At 45.3% G+C, this 16787-nt stretch overlaps 1 protein-coding gene across 1 annotated transcript in view; it reads right to left on the reverse strand.

Annotated features, from left to right (window-relative positions):
• Positions 1-3318: 3318 nt before the first annotated feature.
• Positions 3319-16787, reverse strand: part of STXBP6 (syntaxin binding protein 6) — a 254800-nt gene continuing 241331 nt past the window's right edge. Inside the window, exons 5-6 of the mRNA XM_046009573.1 lie at positions 12212-12369; positions 3319-6520 (exon numbers count right to left, since the gene is read on the reverse strand). Of these exons, the coding sequence (XP_045865529.1) occupies positions 6497-6520; positions 12212-12369 (182 nt within the window). The 3' untranslated portion in view covers positions 3319-6496. The remainder of the gene's footprint in view (positions 6521-12211; positions 12370-16787) is intronic.

Consider the following 16787-nt stretch of genomic DNA (forward strand, 5'->3'; position numbering starts at 1 on the left):
TTACATTTGTGATTTCATTTAATCCTTGTAATAACCTGGGAAGTGGACCGTCCCTTCCATTTTAAAGCTAAGAAAACGGGTGCAGAGAGAATCAGTATTTTGCCTGAGACCACCCACATACTAGGACTGGAGCTGGACTTTGAAACAGGGCAGGCCTTCCTGGGATCACTTCATAACCACAATGCAATGCTGCCTCTAGGAAACCACCACAAGGGGGCGCCCTGCCCATGTCCGCACCAGTAAGAGCTGTGCTTTCTTTTTCCTCCTTGGGGTGTGCGGTGGATGTAAGTCACGTATTCTTCCCCCCCACAGTTTCTGTCCAAAAGCCGAGACCCCGCCCAATAGTGGACAGTTTCAGGCCAATGTAAATGCGGCGACCAGGACTGGCCACTGTAATTGCAGGTCTGGAACACTCCCTGAAGGTTGCCACTGCACTATGAAAAAAGCAAGTTCAAAAGTAGGAACCAGGGGCGCCTGGTTGGCTCAGTGAGTTAAGCCTCTGCCTTCAGCTCAGGCTGTGATCTCAGGATCCTGGGATAGAGCCCTGCATCAGGCTCTCTGCTCAGCAGGGAGCCTGCTTCCCTCCTTTCTCTCTGCCTGCCTCTCCTCTGCCTACTTGTGATTTCTTTCTCTCTGTCAAATAAATAAATAAAGTATGTATATATATATATATATATATAAAGGTAGGAACCAGATTTGCCTTCCCAGGGTAGTAAAAGAAAGGATTAGTTTTAATGAAAACCAACAGGAACCTTCAGGCTTTACTCACCGAGGATGTGGTATTATAATGACACAGAGTATTTGGTGCATGTGGTCAGAGCATAGAACAGGAGCTTTCTTTAGAAACTGTGAATTGTTCAAGCCATGTTTAAGATCTCTGGATAAAGCTGAGAATTTATGGGCCTCATTTTTCTTCTACGTTGTCTGACAAATGAGTGGCAAAGCAATTGGGATACAATGTCATAGGACAAAGGCTCATATCTAATGTTGACAAGTGACACCAGGGATTTGCAGGACTGGTGATTCTTGTCCAGCCTCTGACACATCTAAATATGGATGTGTGCTGGGGCCAGACTCCATTTAAGTGGCCATCTTTGGGCTGGTTGAACACACAAAGAAAGATAGGGGAAAAAAAAATGTTCTTTAAAAAAAAAATCACTTCACGTGAGAATCATTAGCAGATGAAATGTCTAAGACAACGTGAGAACAAGGGTGGTACACTGCAGTCACTGACTCAGAATCCCTTAGTTCTGTCCACTGGTTCCCGTGGAAGCAAGGGAGGCAAGAGAGCTTTGCCTCCCTAGCCTACATCCAGCAGTGCATGGTGGGATGGGTCACACATGCGCCCCCCGCCTCCATGACTCATCAGCAGAAAAAGTATGACACAAAACTTCAGGGCTGGGAAGTGAAAACATGACTCAGGAAATCCTGAGGTTCCAGATGGGGCTCCAGGGAGAAAATATAATGGGGGTCAAGGCTGGAGGGTACATTACAACAGTTATTGAGCTGAAATGCATAGGATATTTAATTTCCTTGACAGCTTTAATTGGCTGGTTTAAACCTAGTAAGCATCTGGGGAAGCCAGATGTCCTACCATCCAGAGCTTGCTGAAGTAACTTCTTTTCTTTGCAAAAGATAGGATGACCAGGGACACCAAGGTGAGTTTGGGAGAAGAGTGTGTTCATTTCTAAGAACTCCCCAATAACTGTCATGCAGCCAGGAAGGAGGCTTGCTGGAAGCCACCGAGAACCAGCCCTTTATGGTCTGTAACAATGTAGGAGCCGTTAGCTGAAGCAGGCTTTAAACAGGGTTGGACAGCAAGGTGGAAGGGCACAGAGGGGAGAAAGGTTGGCGAGGAGGTAAAAATGAAGATTAATTTTGCGTCAGGCTGACTCTGGCTATGCAAAATCATTTTATATTTAAGTCCTGGATATTCAAAAAAGTAAACCAAAGAAAAATCTTCTGTACCACCTTGGTATAAGAGGGCTGTTAGTGCATTCCCATTTCTGCTTTTTTGATTTGCCCTGTGGGTAGGATGTCTTCTTCTCTCATGTGTCTTAAGTCTTTACATTTCTCATACTCTGATAATGGCCCACCTGAGGCATTTTCTGGTTTTAATGACCCCTGTTAATACTGTCACCTGCCTAGCCATGTCCAGAAGGGCAAGAAAGTGTCATGAAGCGACTTCAGGGGCATCTAGGAGCACAGCTCAGCTCTCTTCCTGCTGCCAGTTGTGTGGATGCGTGTGCGCGGACGTGTGTGCGTGTGTGGACATCTGTCCAGCTGCCACCCAGGCTCACCTGTGCCAGGGGAAGAGGCACACTGAATGGATAACAACATAAATAATACTCAAACACTTGCATTTGTTTGAATTTATTTCTGGTATTTCTCTCTCCACTTTTATGTCTACCTCCCCCATTTCCACCCTCAATCTGTTTAGGCAGATGATGATTACGATGGGTCAATAGCTTTTCCTAAGCACATCCTCGCTGACAGCAAGTGGGGAAGGCACCACAGATTTCTTTTTTTAAACACTTAGCATGTTAATCCTTCCCCTCAAATTGAGAATTAGTTGTGGTATGATTGCTAACAAATACAAATTGTATTAAGAAAAAAAAAGTCGTCTCTGGAAGGCAATGGGTTTATAATTAGTTTGCAAAAATGGGTGCCTTTCCCTACATAATTAACTTCAGGCTGCTTTCTTCATCTGGCCATCTCTCTGTCCTCTCTTCTCTGAAAACTAGAGCCTGCAGTCTTGCCCTTCCACCCAGGAAACACGTCAGGGTCCTGCCTGCCTTAAAAGCACATGTTCCTGCCAACCCAGGGCTGCTCTGTACTGTATCACCCAAGTCACTGCCCTTGAAAACAAAGGGGCAATGCAGTAGTTATTTCCATAAAAGTAAATCGACATAATTTGATCAAGTCTTCTTTCCAACTTAACAGGGCATGAAACTAGTCTGCTGAATGAGGGTACATGGTGTCATGAGTATCTGAGTTGAGCGCATCAGCGGTATCAGCAGAAAGGAAATTGTTCATTGGCTTAATTCCTTTGCCCATGAGAAGAAGAAAAACCAAAACCCAAAACAAACAAAAAGATCTTTCTTGCTGGATAGCAGCTCATTGTCCCAATGAAGGTTAGCTCATTTGTCTTTTTTACGTTTCAAGTTTTCCCATTAGAACACATATATGGAAATGCTGTCATTAGGCCCTCGGTCTTCTGGAGGCCCACAAGATCTTCCCATCAGCATCAACAGCATGAGGACGCCTGCCTTTTGGGCTGTGTGCTACAGATTTGACAAATAATTGCGAGAAACAAACTTTCATCACAGAGTTAAAATATTTAATGACAAAATTAGAGTTAACTGTAATCACGAATCATAAAGCAGGTGTTACTGGTCTCTGAAAGAAACAAAAATTGTATTTGACATCCTAGAGAAACTTCTGAAGAATTAATAACTGTACAACAGACAGCAGCGGTGTTACAATTCTAAAAATGAAAAGCAAAACCTATCTTCATTATCCCTTATTGAGGCATTCTGTAAATATTTTTACATAAATGCACAACCTTTGTTAGCCACAAAAGTAGTAGAATTAAGACAGATTTCACTGTATTTTAAGTCTAACACAATCTTTATTTTTTTAGAGCTTAAAAAAAGTTAACTACTGATCTTGTTACATTTTACAAATACATTCTTTAATATGAAACATTAACCTGAATAACTGTATACATCCTGTACGCATATTATCTAATACTAGGTGAGGACTACTACGGCTATGTTCCAGGAAGAAATGGTAATACTGGGAAGCTTCTTTTCTCTATGTGTTGTCGGTACAATTGAGGAAGTCCTTCACAGAGATAGAGTATCCCAAAAACTCATAATGAAGTGCAGAAGTGAAACAAACAAATTTACGGTCTTCTAGCAGCTTCACCCAACGAATTGGTCCCAAAGAATGTGACATTTTAGCAATTTGCTCTAGGTTAGACTGTATTAATGTTTTGTATCGCAGCACCTTCTACGAAAGGATAGCAAAGAACTTCACGTGTGTCATCACGGGGCAGCTCTGCAAGAGGTCAGGAGGTAGAGGAAAGACAGGGGGGCTTGCTGTTCTGGCCTCGCTAGGGTGGGGACCTCTCTAGGGCGTTGACCCCAGGGAGGTTAAGGGCATTGCTGGGCCCTGGAAGCAAATCAACAGAAGGAGCTAATAGAGGTGTTCTTCTAAACCGGGCTATTTCCACTAAGACTGAAGTCTAAAAGGATAGACAGTGAAGCAAGAGGGCATGACGCAGAATGCTTACAGTTCATGACGAGTAGCTATCACAATTCTACCAGGGAGCAAGAAGCTCATATTTCACAGTATGCTTATGACCTCCTCCTCTGCTACTTTAGAAGCAGCTCTGCAAACACCCTGTTAGATAGTTGGCAACAATTTTATTTCTGAGTTTGGCCGATTGTTGGGAGGCTTAAGATTTACCCTTCTAATTATTCATACCAACTATCTCTCTCTGAAGCTGGAATCCAATTTCAGAAGATGAATATATCCATGGGCATGTGTATTTTCTGAATGGAGGTCTACAAACAAAACCCGTTTCGAGTAATATTTCGGGATTTTCTTAGAAATTAGAAATGTTTTTAATGGTACTCATCAGAGAGCAAGTTCCTTGCTTCTTTGACCTTTTTAGACACTGAAAGAAAAGTACAAAATATTATAGTAAACTTACATAGTTTACCGTATTAATTTCACAGAGCATTTTCTTGAACTGGACCATCTTCCTAAGAGGATTCAGAAATTTGTCTCCAGCAAACCGCATCTCCCTTTTGACAGTTACTGTCTAAGATAATTTTTTCCCCCTATAGCCCAACTTTGTCTCCCAGGGAATGCTTTATCAGGAGAAATTAAGCTACCTAAGTCAGCATAAATAATCCCCAAGTCATCTTGTGCTGCTCTGTAAGAGGCTACAATGCATGGACTCAGTTGGCTCAATGGGTAGGAGGATCAGAAAGGGGTCCTGAAGATTCACGTAGCTTAAAAATCAATGCACTACAGTGGGAGGCTGGGACTGTGTCTGGGATCTGCGGCTTGCCTCCTTGTTTCACAAAGACAAAGTACAGCTTTTATGTTTAGCATTTAACCCTCAAAGAAAACTCCCAGACTCTGAACCTGGCATTCTCTGGAATAATGCAGAATCAGGAGGTGTGGGTACCAGCTTTATTCAATCTGACTACAGTGTAAAGGCTTCACGGCCATGTTTCATGTCAGCCCTTGCAAGTTGCAATGGCCATAAAATATAATTTGTCAAGACACCCACACTTTAAATTACATTAAATAAATAGACAGCAAGTAACAACATCAGAGCCTCTAAAAATCAGATACCAAGAAACTGAAGGCCATTTCCCAAGGATATGGTGAGGGTGTTTCTAAAATCGGCATGACTTTGCAAATAGAAAAGAGATTTTAACTGTAGTATCTTTTCACATTATCATTTACACAGACCTTTATCTGGACAAATCAATTCTTGATAAAAATCCAACTCTTTTCAATATTGGCTGCCATAATTTGGGGCAATGACAAAAGAGACACTCATGAATGCACAGAGGTTTTTAAATAGGCTTTTCCTTATGTCTTTGATCTCAGGTTTTTTCCCCTTCCTATGATAACTGCAAATAATCAGCACGGAAACAAGTACTGGAAGTATTTAAACTGCAGCTCAGAAAGTAGATTTCTATCTGTCATTCTGATTTTTTTTTTTCTTTTGAATGCTGGTGATGGCTCATGCAAAAGATTACGACATAAAAAGCAAAATCTAAGACTGCTGTTTCCCCTGATAAATTCAATTGTTTGCCATAATACAGGCTGGTGTTTCAAGATACAGAATCTTAACCTTCAAATTAAGAGTCGCTTGGAGACTGAGAAGCAATGACGAAGTGACAAAGTCACTGCTTGACTGATTTCCAACCAGGAACAAGAACATCTGATGTCACCACATGAAAAGGTCTTCTGGCTTAATATCACTTTTTTTTTTTTTTTAAAGTAGATCTCTACACCCAAAGTGGGGCTTGAACTCACGACCCCAAGATCGAGCGTTGTGTCCTCTACTGACTGATCCAGCCAGGCGCCTCTCTGGTTTAATATCAAGAAAAAAAGACAACAACATGTTGCCAGTTTTGACCCAGTTTTGGTCCAAATTCCATATCCAAACTACTGAAAAAAAAAAATTAGAGAAGACACATACAAAGACTTACGTCTATACAGTGAAAACAAATAAAAAACCAAACGAAGCTGATGCCACTGCAGCATTTCTTAGCACAATCCTTAGTGAAATGTATAAACACTACGTCTTTTCTTTCATATTAACATCCGAAAAGGAAAAGCAAAAAACCCTAAATGTCCATATACTGGAGGAAAAAAAAGTAAGCCGAGGTCCAGAATTCTTGTAAAAACTGCTGAGCAAACTCTTCCATTTCTCTCGAGAGGGTCATTGCCGCGACAGGGAGTCTCAACACTTGTGCTTCATGGCAAGCTAAGGAGAAAGAGGGATGGCAAAGTTAGGCATTGTTAGCACTGGGGAGAACTCCCCGTGCCGCTCCCCTCCCCAAATCCATGATGAGAGGCAGCACCGAGGTTTTACTCGCTGTGGCGGATTGCCGTATTATTCCCAGTGGTGTCTAGTGGATGTACAACATTTTCTCGTAGAGCCCACAGAGCGCTGCCTCTGTTACTCCTCCTCAACAGTGGTTTCCTTGGTGTTCTGTGTCCTGCTGGGGGAGCACACTATGCGGCTTTCCCGCCCTCCACTGAAGAGGCTGGTGGAACAGCCAAGGGCGCAGGCAGAGGGAGGGACTGACCTAGGAACAGGTAGGAGTAGAACCCAGGTCTCTGGGCTGCTGGGTTACTAGTTATTCAGAAAAACCAACACTCCTCCAATATAAATATTTACTGATATGTTATAAAGTATTAAAAATCAACTGTAGAAAAACAAATGGCATTAATCCACTCAATATCCAGCCTGGACCTCCAACCAAGTTAAAAAGCTCTTGACGATGAAGCGGTGTTACTGACGAGACGCTGAACAAGAGACTGAAACCAGACCTCCATTTACCACTCCTCCTGCTGGTAATCGAGAAATAGTTGGCTTGCTGAAATGTTTGACATTTATGATGGGAACGCTAATACCACTGTGTCACTCAGTAACTTCCCAAGCCCAGCTAGAGCCCATGATGATATACTGAAGGCAACACAGGCAGGTGCGGAACGTTAAGTTAAATCTGATTTTGCTGTTCTTAGATCCTTTCCAAGGAGCCCATACCCTGAGATGACCACGAAGGCAGAGCTGAGCCTGAAATGTAATTCCTCACGTGTCCAGCCTCTGGCATTAGGGAGGGGATTGGGACTGGGAGTAGGAGACAGGTTCTGTCACTCAAAACGGCTTGGAGCAAACAGCCGGTGGTTCTATATGGGCAACAGCTCTGTAGAAAGCCTGTCTGCTTCACGACCAAGTTCTTGGTCCTTAAAGAATGCTCCAGGGAGCCCTCTGATTTCACACAGTGGCACTGGCCATCTTCTGGGCAATGACCCATCTCTCCTGTATAACCCAGGGCCTTCGGGTCCGCCTTCCCATTCTTTGATGTCTTCAAGAACAAAGTCATAAGCCTGGGGCTGCCACCTAAGACCACTTGCGAGAGCAGCAGACACTTCCTCTGCAGCTGCGGCACTGAGCCGGGTCAGCATGGGATGGAGGGGGACATGTGGACCTAGCCCTCGGGCTGCTAAACTCGGCTCTCCTGGAAGAGCTCCCTGTGTCTCTGCCTGGGGAAGGCAGCCTCAGTGAGACCTCTGCAGACCCTCTGCGGGGCGGACACCACAACTGTCAGCTGTCGGACGGTGTGTGTGAGCTGCTCCCAATGCTGCCGGGCTAAGCGCTGTCGGTTTTTGCTCAGAAAGGTGGAGGCGGCTAAGGACTCCTGACCTCAGAGAGTTTACGGTCCACAGACATGTGGGGTGTCTGACCTGTTCCAGGGCCCTGTCCCCCGCAGTCCCTCCACTGTAGGGACTCCACTTCTTGCTCCGTTCCCAGTTTTAATACATTATTCAGCAACGTGGACCATTCCAATCAACACAGAGCTGTTAAGTGTTGTGCATAATGAATACCCAACATAAATATTTGATCAGTGCTGCTGTCCTGTTATTCACGGAGCTGTTAACCTTCAGCTAATGGGCTCGTGCCAATTCACCCACAGTCATTAATTTTCAGCAACAACTGTACCACTGCTCACACCGGGCCCTGGTTACTGCTACCGTGGGTCTTGGATGGCCCTGAATGGAGCCCCTGCCAGGTGGGGGGCCGTGGCCAGCTCAGCATCGCAGAAATATGATGGGACTGGATCCTTAATATTTAAAGTATCTTTGCAGAAAGTGGCATCATTTCCATGCTACCTAAGGTGTTTTTGTTTTTTAAAATTCTCTGGGAGTGAGAAGTTTTGGAATATGGAAGGCAGGGTGCTGCTGTTCTTCTCCAAATTTGTTGCTTGACCTTGAGCCCTAAACTCAGAACTGCTCCACACCTCCATCTTGTCATGTTTATAAATATCCTCTCTAACTCAAAGGCTTATGGATCAGTTTAGATGTCAGAGTTCTTACAGAAGAGGAGATAAAAATTTCCTTCGGGTGTATTTTGTTTTCTTACTATCTCACGGAAAGCTTTCTCTTTCGAAGCTGTGTAAATGATTCCCTCTAAACAGTAATAAATCGTTACTCATATCGGGGGAATTTTAAGAGGCCTGGACTCCGGAGGTCCCTTCTGGTTCAGGGACCCAAAGGAAGGGGGTGACTATAGTGGGGACAGAGGCAGCCGCTCCCTGCCAGTGAGAGAAATGCCACTTACTCCCCTCTTCCCCTGCAAGCGTGAGCTTGTACAGAACAGGGCAGCTCAGTGCTCCTTCCTCTGGAAACTGTCATCTGAGGCTGCCTGGGTGTGGGTGCTGCCTTCGCCTGCTGGCTCACTGCCTGGGGCGGGTGTCTGAGCACAGCATACACGGCAGCACTGAGCTTTCTGGGGCAGGGGAGAGTGAGCAGGCCCACTCTGGGGCTGCGCTGTACTTCTCTCAGGGCTGAGACCTGGCCAAGCCCACAGCTCAGGAAGGAAGCACACTTCCTCAAGGAGGCTGAACAGAGCTGGGGGAGAGGGAGTGCAGGAACATTTTCTATCTACTCTCCTGGAGAGGAGCACCCAGGTATCTTGGTGGTGGGGCTGTGTGAAGATGGGCCACTCACTGATGTACCTTGGTCATTGCAGGAGTCCTGGGAAAAGTCAGAAAGATTCTTTTGACTGCAGTGTAGGAAAGTGTGCCATAGTCTCCGGCCGGGGCGGTGTGCCCTTATTCAATCAGGAAGCACGGAGGAGCCGTCCCCTGGTTTTGCTGTGGTCTGCGAAGCGTGCTGGCACATACTCCCTGTCTCAGCCTGGAAACAGCCCACTACGAATCAACACAGCTGCTTGTCTGGGGAGGGGGGTGGAAAGTTGGCTTCTACCTCTGAACGCTGTCCTCACCAGCACGTCTGGTGGAGGCTTGGCTGGGGAAATGACACCTTCATGGTCAGGCCATGCCAGTGGGTTTAGATCTGGAGTCCTAGTCCCTGGGAAAAAGCCACACCTTAACTAAAGAGGTCATTCTCCTCGTGAGAAATGCTGCCGATGCTGGTGCTTGACAAGCATACATTCCAATTTTAGAAAACCACGTCTGGCCAGGACAGTGTCTAGCTCCTGCTCCCTCACACGCACTAATAGACACCAGCAACCCCTTCACCTCCCTCTTAGAACACCCACAGGCAGGGAACCCAAAACCGGGCAGACTTTCCCCTCCCCCCTCCATCTCTCCTGAAAATAGGCTGCTGGCTGGCACTGATCCTCCCAGTGGTCAAGGCCAGAGGCCCCTTCCTCTGGTGGCCTCATCAGTTTCTGCTCTGATAGGCCTTGTTTCAAGGATGTTCTGTGTTCAGAAAGTATTGCATTTAGTAGAAGCCCTGCCCACTCCACTTCGGGTGGGCACAAAATCTTCATCTCCAAGCCCTCCCCATCCCTTTGTTGGGGTCCTCAATCACATTTCACCATCCCCCTACAGTGCTCGTTATAGGATGGTATAGGGCAGGTGCAACAGAATTATTTTCATGGAAATTATTGCCAGTATTAATTCAGACTTGTATATGTCAGGTATTGTGATCATAGATTTATAGGTTTGAATTCATTCAATTCTCTCAATGCCCTAGGAGACAGCAACTGTTATTAATTATCCTTATTTTACTGATGAGGAAATTGGGGCTTAGAGAAATTAGGCACTTGCCCAAGGTGTCTGGGATGGTAAATCAAACACAAGATGCTAACCACACCAGACTGCCTTCCCATGCACCCAGCACACTTGGCCACAACATCAGGGAAACAGGGCAACTGGGGCCAAGAATCATGGCCATCTGGTCAGGTTATCCAACCCAGTGTTTGTACAACCACCTCCGAGGGGGACGCCCTCATGGGTGACCTCCAGGTATTGTCTACTCTGCCTTAGGAAGAACGATTTCACAGACTTCCTTGGGAACCTGGCTCATGATCTCATCAGTCACCTAAAGTCTGGTTTTAGCAGAATCTTATCAGTGCACTGCTGAATGCTCTATTTTGTATGGCAAGGTTCAAACTGCCTGTACTATTACCCACCCCCCCAAGACTTGAAGATAATTAAAAAATAACTCCCTTTAGCCTTCCCTTCCCCAAATCAACACTTTGAATGTTTCTCCAGACTTCCACTACTGCCCCTCCGCCAATCACAACATTTGCTGTGGTTATAAATGAAGCCAGGGTGGGAATTCTAGTGTTTCCATCTCATCCTTATTTCTGTCTCACAAAGGCTGGAGAAGGAACCTTAAATATGTACCTTATGGAAATCTTAAGTCTGAGCTCCCTCTTTCCGTGACATACGGTGAGCAAGGGTCTGCCCTTGAGCAGGGCCAACTGCATTTTCAGCCAGATCTGGCCAGGTCTTCTCCAGGGAAGCGCACATGGGCCCTGGAGGCAGGAGTGTGATAAGACCCCGACAGGACAGAGAGCTGATGACACAAGGAGACAGAACTGTGCAAGGGGGGCAGGACAGGAAGGCAGGAAGCATCCCCTGGGAGTTCAGATCCACAGTTCGCCCTGGGAATGAGCCCCTGGGAGAGGCCAGCTAGCCTCAGCTGGGGAGACCTTTCTCGTCACTTTTCAGGTGGTTCTATTCCCGCTTCTTCAGCAGAGCTGGGATTTTCTGTTGAAGTAAGTTAATTTTTTCCCCAAAGGTCACCTGAAAAGCCTATCTGGAAGGCCGGATTGTAAGTCGGAGATGCCAACAGTTATCATCAGGGGTTGTTCCTGTAAACCTAAATTCCAATCTCTAGCCACACAACTGTGCTTTGACCTGAAGCACAAGATCAGTCATAAATCCTCTTTATCACCTAACAGGGCCGCTCTTTCCTTTGGTTTGCGACTGCCTCAGAGAACTGGCTGCCAATAAAAACTACCCTTTCCCCTGTTGAAAGGCACATTCTTTGGGAGCGTGTGAAAGCGCACGTGTGTGCCTGTGGTCACGTGGGAAATGCCATGACCTGGATTCAGAGCAGGTAGGAGCCCTGTGGGCAGCTCTGCAGGAGTCAGGGCAGCCTTCGAGATCCAAGCCCCCCTGAAGAGGGGCAAGCAGCCCTGAGATACCCTGGGTGTGGGGGACTAGAACTTGCTTTTCATACAGCAAAAAGATAAGAACACAGGATGCTGGGCTCATGACCGTGACCGGCAAAGGATGGCAAGGAAAAGTACACACCGACAGACCCAAGTCCTTTTTCAAGCACTGGCCACAGGGGGAGGGATATTCGTGGATCTGACTTCTTCCACCCCCATTCTCTTCCCTGAAACTTGAGCCCTAAAATTCTGGGCAGGAACTAAGGATGGTCCGCATTTCCCAAAGATCCAAATCCATGGTCAGAGAAAGACATTAGCAAGGAGAGAAATGAAGAAATGGATACAAGAAGAAATATTTTACGATTCTGGTACTTACTAAGCAGCAGATTGTATGGGGGGGGGGTGTGGAGGGCTTGATTTTATATCTCCCGCCATGGGGAATGCACCGAAAAAAGTTTCTTGGAGCCAAAGCTCCCTGAGCCCCCGGAGTGGACAGCTCCGCACCCCTGTGGGACCCACCTTGTGTGCAGTCTCTGCGAACTGCTGGGCGCTGTTCTTCATGTCTTCTGTCTTCTCCTCTGCTCGGCCTAACCGCTCCCCGCGCTCGTTCAAGGCTTGGCTGGCTTTCTGTACGGCGCTGGTCACGCTGTCGGCCGCCGAATGGAGGATGCTGTTTCCTGAAGAAGCATAGCAAGAGCATCAGAGGCTGTCGGGGCTGACCTCTGGCGACAGAGCCTGTGAGGGCTGGGCACCTGCAAGGGCAAAGCGGGCCCCTCCACAGAAGCCTCGGGTACCTAGGAATCCGTCAACATTTCTTGGGAGTTTCTCTGACTGCGCATGTGTAGGAGGAGGACCCACAGCCTGCAGGACTCGGGCAAATGCCGATGGCTCTCTCACATCCCTTTCATTGACGTAGCCCTTACGACCATTCTGTCCCGTGAGGGTCCAAGGGACGGGCTATTTGGATTTAGGACTGGGCTTGCAAAAGCAAATGGAAATCCTGACAAATTTATACAATTAGGCAAGTTCAATGAGATATATTTGGGTCTTACCGACATATTCTCTTCACCTGGGGTTTAAGTGAAAACCCACCAGAAAAGGGGGGGGGGGGCAGAACTTTTTCAGAGAGAATGCTCTGTATTTCTTTTCACTCCTCCTTTCCATTTTACTCTGTCATCCTTAGAGGCATGGCTTCCTATGAGAAGCTGTGAATTGGTCTCAGAGTTCAGAGGAGATGCGCCAGCCCCCAACCTTGAATCCTGAGCCATGGCTTGGTTGGCTGGGCCTTCTTGGCTCTGATCTCCAGTTTATGAAATATGGGGGCCTCAATACTGCACTTAGCCAGTAGGTAGAAAATGGTGACAGAAACCAGCCTTAGAAGGAACTGAGCACTTCCAGATTCATGAGAAGATTGAAAACCACCATTTTTCAAAGGATTATGTATCCCTGACATCCCATTTGCCAGGACGGAAATACAGAATTCAACAGTGGATGCATAACCCACTGAGAACAAGCAACTTGCAAAATTACAACCCAAGAAAATTTATAGCTGTATTTTGTTAACATTGAGTGAAAGATATTTAATGGCATTTTAGGTAATAGTCTTACGTCTTTGAATAAGTTTATTACATCATTTAACTTTGTACTTGGGATGGATGCATCTAGCCACAGACAGCTTTTAATAGAAATGTAATTTCCTTTGGTTTCAGCTGTAAAGGCTTCCTAATTTCTCCTCTGTGGGAAAAGTCTGTGGTTTGTGGAACAGAATCTCAGGCAAAGAAAGTGCCTGGTGCCTACAAAGGACTTGTAAATTGTTTCCCATTTTTCTTCTTTAGGAATAGATTTTAAGGGCTTCTACGATGTGCTAAGGGGAGGAGAATGGGGGTAACTTAGTATTACTCAGTTGTATTAAGCACTGCATGAGCCAAGATAAATCAACACAGATTAATAGGGACTAACAGAGATGAGGCTCTGGAGGAAACTGGTTGAATATAAGGATTGGAATGGAAGGTCTAGGTCTTTAGAACAGATGGAGGAGGAGGAGAAATCTTGGCCCCGCTCTTTTTTCACATCATATTTGTGACTATGATGATAGCCCATGTTAGACCATTCCCTAAGATGTGAATAGCATTTTGCAATCTTAAGCACCTTGACAAATATTATCTCATTTGACTGTCACACAAATTCTCCTGAGAAGACTGAGACAGTTGAGGTTAAGTGTCTTGCACAAGATCATATCCCTAAGGAAGTGGCATGGGCAGCACTGGAACCTGATTTTCCAATGACTTTTCTTTATTCTGTAGCTTCCTCTTTGCAGATATGGTGTAGGTTGGGGGAAGCAAGACAAGACGGCAGAATTAGGAGCAGATTGGCGGAGACAGATTTTGACAGGCTGTTTCCCAAGGTAATGCCTGACTATTCCTCTTGGTCAATGAAGAGTTAGTGCCCATGCCGTATTGTATGTCAAGCGGTCTTGGGAAGAAAGAGGCCAGTGGGATGGAATGGGAAGATGGAAAGGACTGGAAGGGGCAAAGGAGTAGGCAGAACACACTAAAATTTCCTCCCTTTCATGCTTCCTTTCACATACCCACAGCTTAGCCACCAGAGGCTAGGGAAAATAGGGGGCAGGGAATCTGTGACTTCACAGCCAGGAATAGTTGTATTAAACCAAGGATTTTAGAATAAGCTACCATAAAATTAGGAGGGTATATAACTAGGACTTGTCTTTTCCCATCGAAATTGAGCCTCATGTCCTCCAAGTTAGACACCTCTGTGTTTTTGGAATAAGCCATATTGTTTCTTGCCATGACTTCCTGAATCTTGTACAAGGTATCATGTAACACTGCATCCAGTTTTATATGATACTGTTTAGCCAATGGGCACTACTACTAAGAGAGAACCGAATGCTGTCTTCAGTATTCAAAGATGACACTGATTACCATAATCAATAGAAAATCCACCTCCAGTTATTTTCAGACATGAGGATGGCTTTGAACAAATCCCAGGGCCTTGGTTGAAATGACCTCTCTCTCTCCGTTTCAATTCTAACCAATTTCAGGCTCAGTGAATGAAGTCTTATCATCTTTGTCAAGCTTTAGGTCAACTCCACACCCTCCTTCCTCTCAACTCTGAAAGAACTGTCTATATCCTTCATAGGCACTTACTCAAGGACATTCATAGGCAACTTTTCTACCTCATTTCTTCACCGGTAGATGCAGTGACTTTCCAGCCAGGTGATAAATTCCCCAAGGTCACCATTTCATTATATTGGCCATTCCCTAAATCTTGAATCTTTCTCCTCTTTACTTGGGTCTCTTGCTTGCTTACTTCCTTCTCTCTGAGATCTTGCTAAAGCTGCAGTTCTAGGCTTCTATCCTTGGCCCTCTTCTCTCTCTCATCTATAGACTCTCTGTAGATCAACTTACTCAACTCCTGGCACGACTGAATTCCATCTTTCACTAGGTTGTGCTGCTAAGGTCTGGACCTGTATGTTTTCTTACTTCACAACTCCAGGGATCCAAGGTCACCTGGAATTCATTACTTCTAAACCTGACCCCACTGTCTTTCCCTTCACACCTGCTTTTCCTTTGGGGTCCCCAGCTCAGTGAACAACCCACACTATCTGCCCAGCTCCTCAAGTCAGAAATCTGGTGGTCCAGTCTATATCCTCCCTCTTACCCTGTATAGCTAAAGCTCTCCTTTTACGTAGCTCTCTACTTTGTTCTCTTCACCATCTTCACTGTTTCTGTGTTGACCTAGTTCCTTCTGCTCTCAGAGTTCTAGCAACAGCCTTTTGTCTAGCTGTCTCCATTCTCCATACCTTTTTTTGGGTTCATCTTCCACACTTTCATACTAAACTTTTAAAAAAGTGAATCTGTTACCATCTCCCCACTCAAGATAAAATTGAGACTTCTTTTTTTTAATTGAGACTTCTGCCTTGCCTTTCTCTCAGCTCATCTCTTATGCCTTGCCAAATTACCTATATTTGTACAGATGTGTCAGGTTTCTTTTACTTACATGCCTTTACATTGTTATCTCTGCCTGGAACCTGCTTCTCGTCTTCGCCTTCCTAAAGTGGATCCATCAATACACTTCAAACTCCCTCTTAGCCCACCCTATAGCCTGGCTCCTGCTAACACACACATTATCTTGTGTCTATTTCAAATGGTGCATTTACAGGGTGCCTGGGTGGCTCAGTTGGTTAAGCAACTGACTCTTGATTTTGGCCTAGGTCATGAGCTCGGGGTTATGAGATTGAGTCCCTCACTGGGCTCCATGCTCCATGGGAAATCTGCTTGAGGTCTCTCCCTCATTATCCTTTTGCCCCTCCCCATGCACATACACTCAAAAATAGATAAAAATCTAAAAAGAAAAATCCTATAATGGTGCACTGACTTCATTCATGTACTGTTGGCTATCTAGGGTAAACTCCTTGAGGGCAGGGACCATGTCTTTTTCATTTCTGTATTCCTAACCCATGGCATAAAGCAGATCATAAATGTTGGTTGAGAGGTAGGAAGTATGTATCATCCTTTCTATGATTTCTTCACGGCTTGGCAGTGGGTTAGACACATAACTGATGCTGTCACAAGATCTGACAAGTTATGGAAATTCTAAACTTGCCAAGTGACTAAGGGATTAGTTTGTGTCTAATGGAGTTAACTATCTCGTTTAGCAATTGTGCCAGGAATTCAGTGGAGTTAAATAAAAAACAAAATGTAGGGGCACCTGGGTGGCACAGCTGGTTAAGTGACAGACTCTTGGTTTTGGTTCAGGTCATGATCTCAGGGTTGTGTGGCTGGGCCCCATGTCAGGCTCTGTGCTCTGCTTGGAGTCTGCTTCAAATTCTTTCTCCCTCTCCCTCTGCCCCTCCTGCTCGTGCTCTTTCTCTCTCTCCCTTAAGTAAATAAATAAATCTTAAAAGAAAAAACACAAAAAACCCCCAAAATGTAAAAAGGGGAATGAATTTGCTATAGTAAAAGGCAAGGGGAGAAGTTGATAAAGAATCTGTTGTTACTAGCCTTAAAACAAACAACTGTCAGTTATAAAAATAACTGACATTAAATAGCTTAATAAATAAATCCAATGTAAAAAT

The sequence above is a fragment of the Meles meles genome, chromosome 6 (assembly GCF_922984935.1).
Source record: "Meles meles chromosome 6, mMelMel3.1 paternal haplotype, whole genome shotgun sequence".
NCBI classification, from domain to species: Eukaryota; Metazoa; Chordata; class Mammalia; order Carnivora; family Mustelidae; genus Meles; species Meles meles.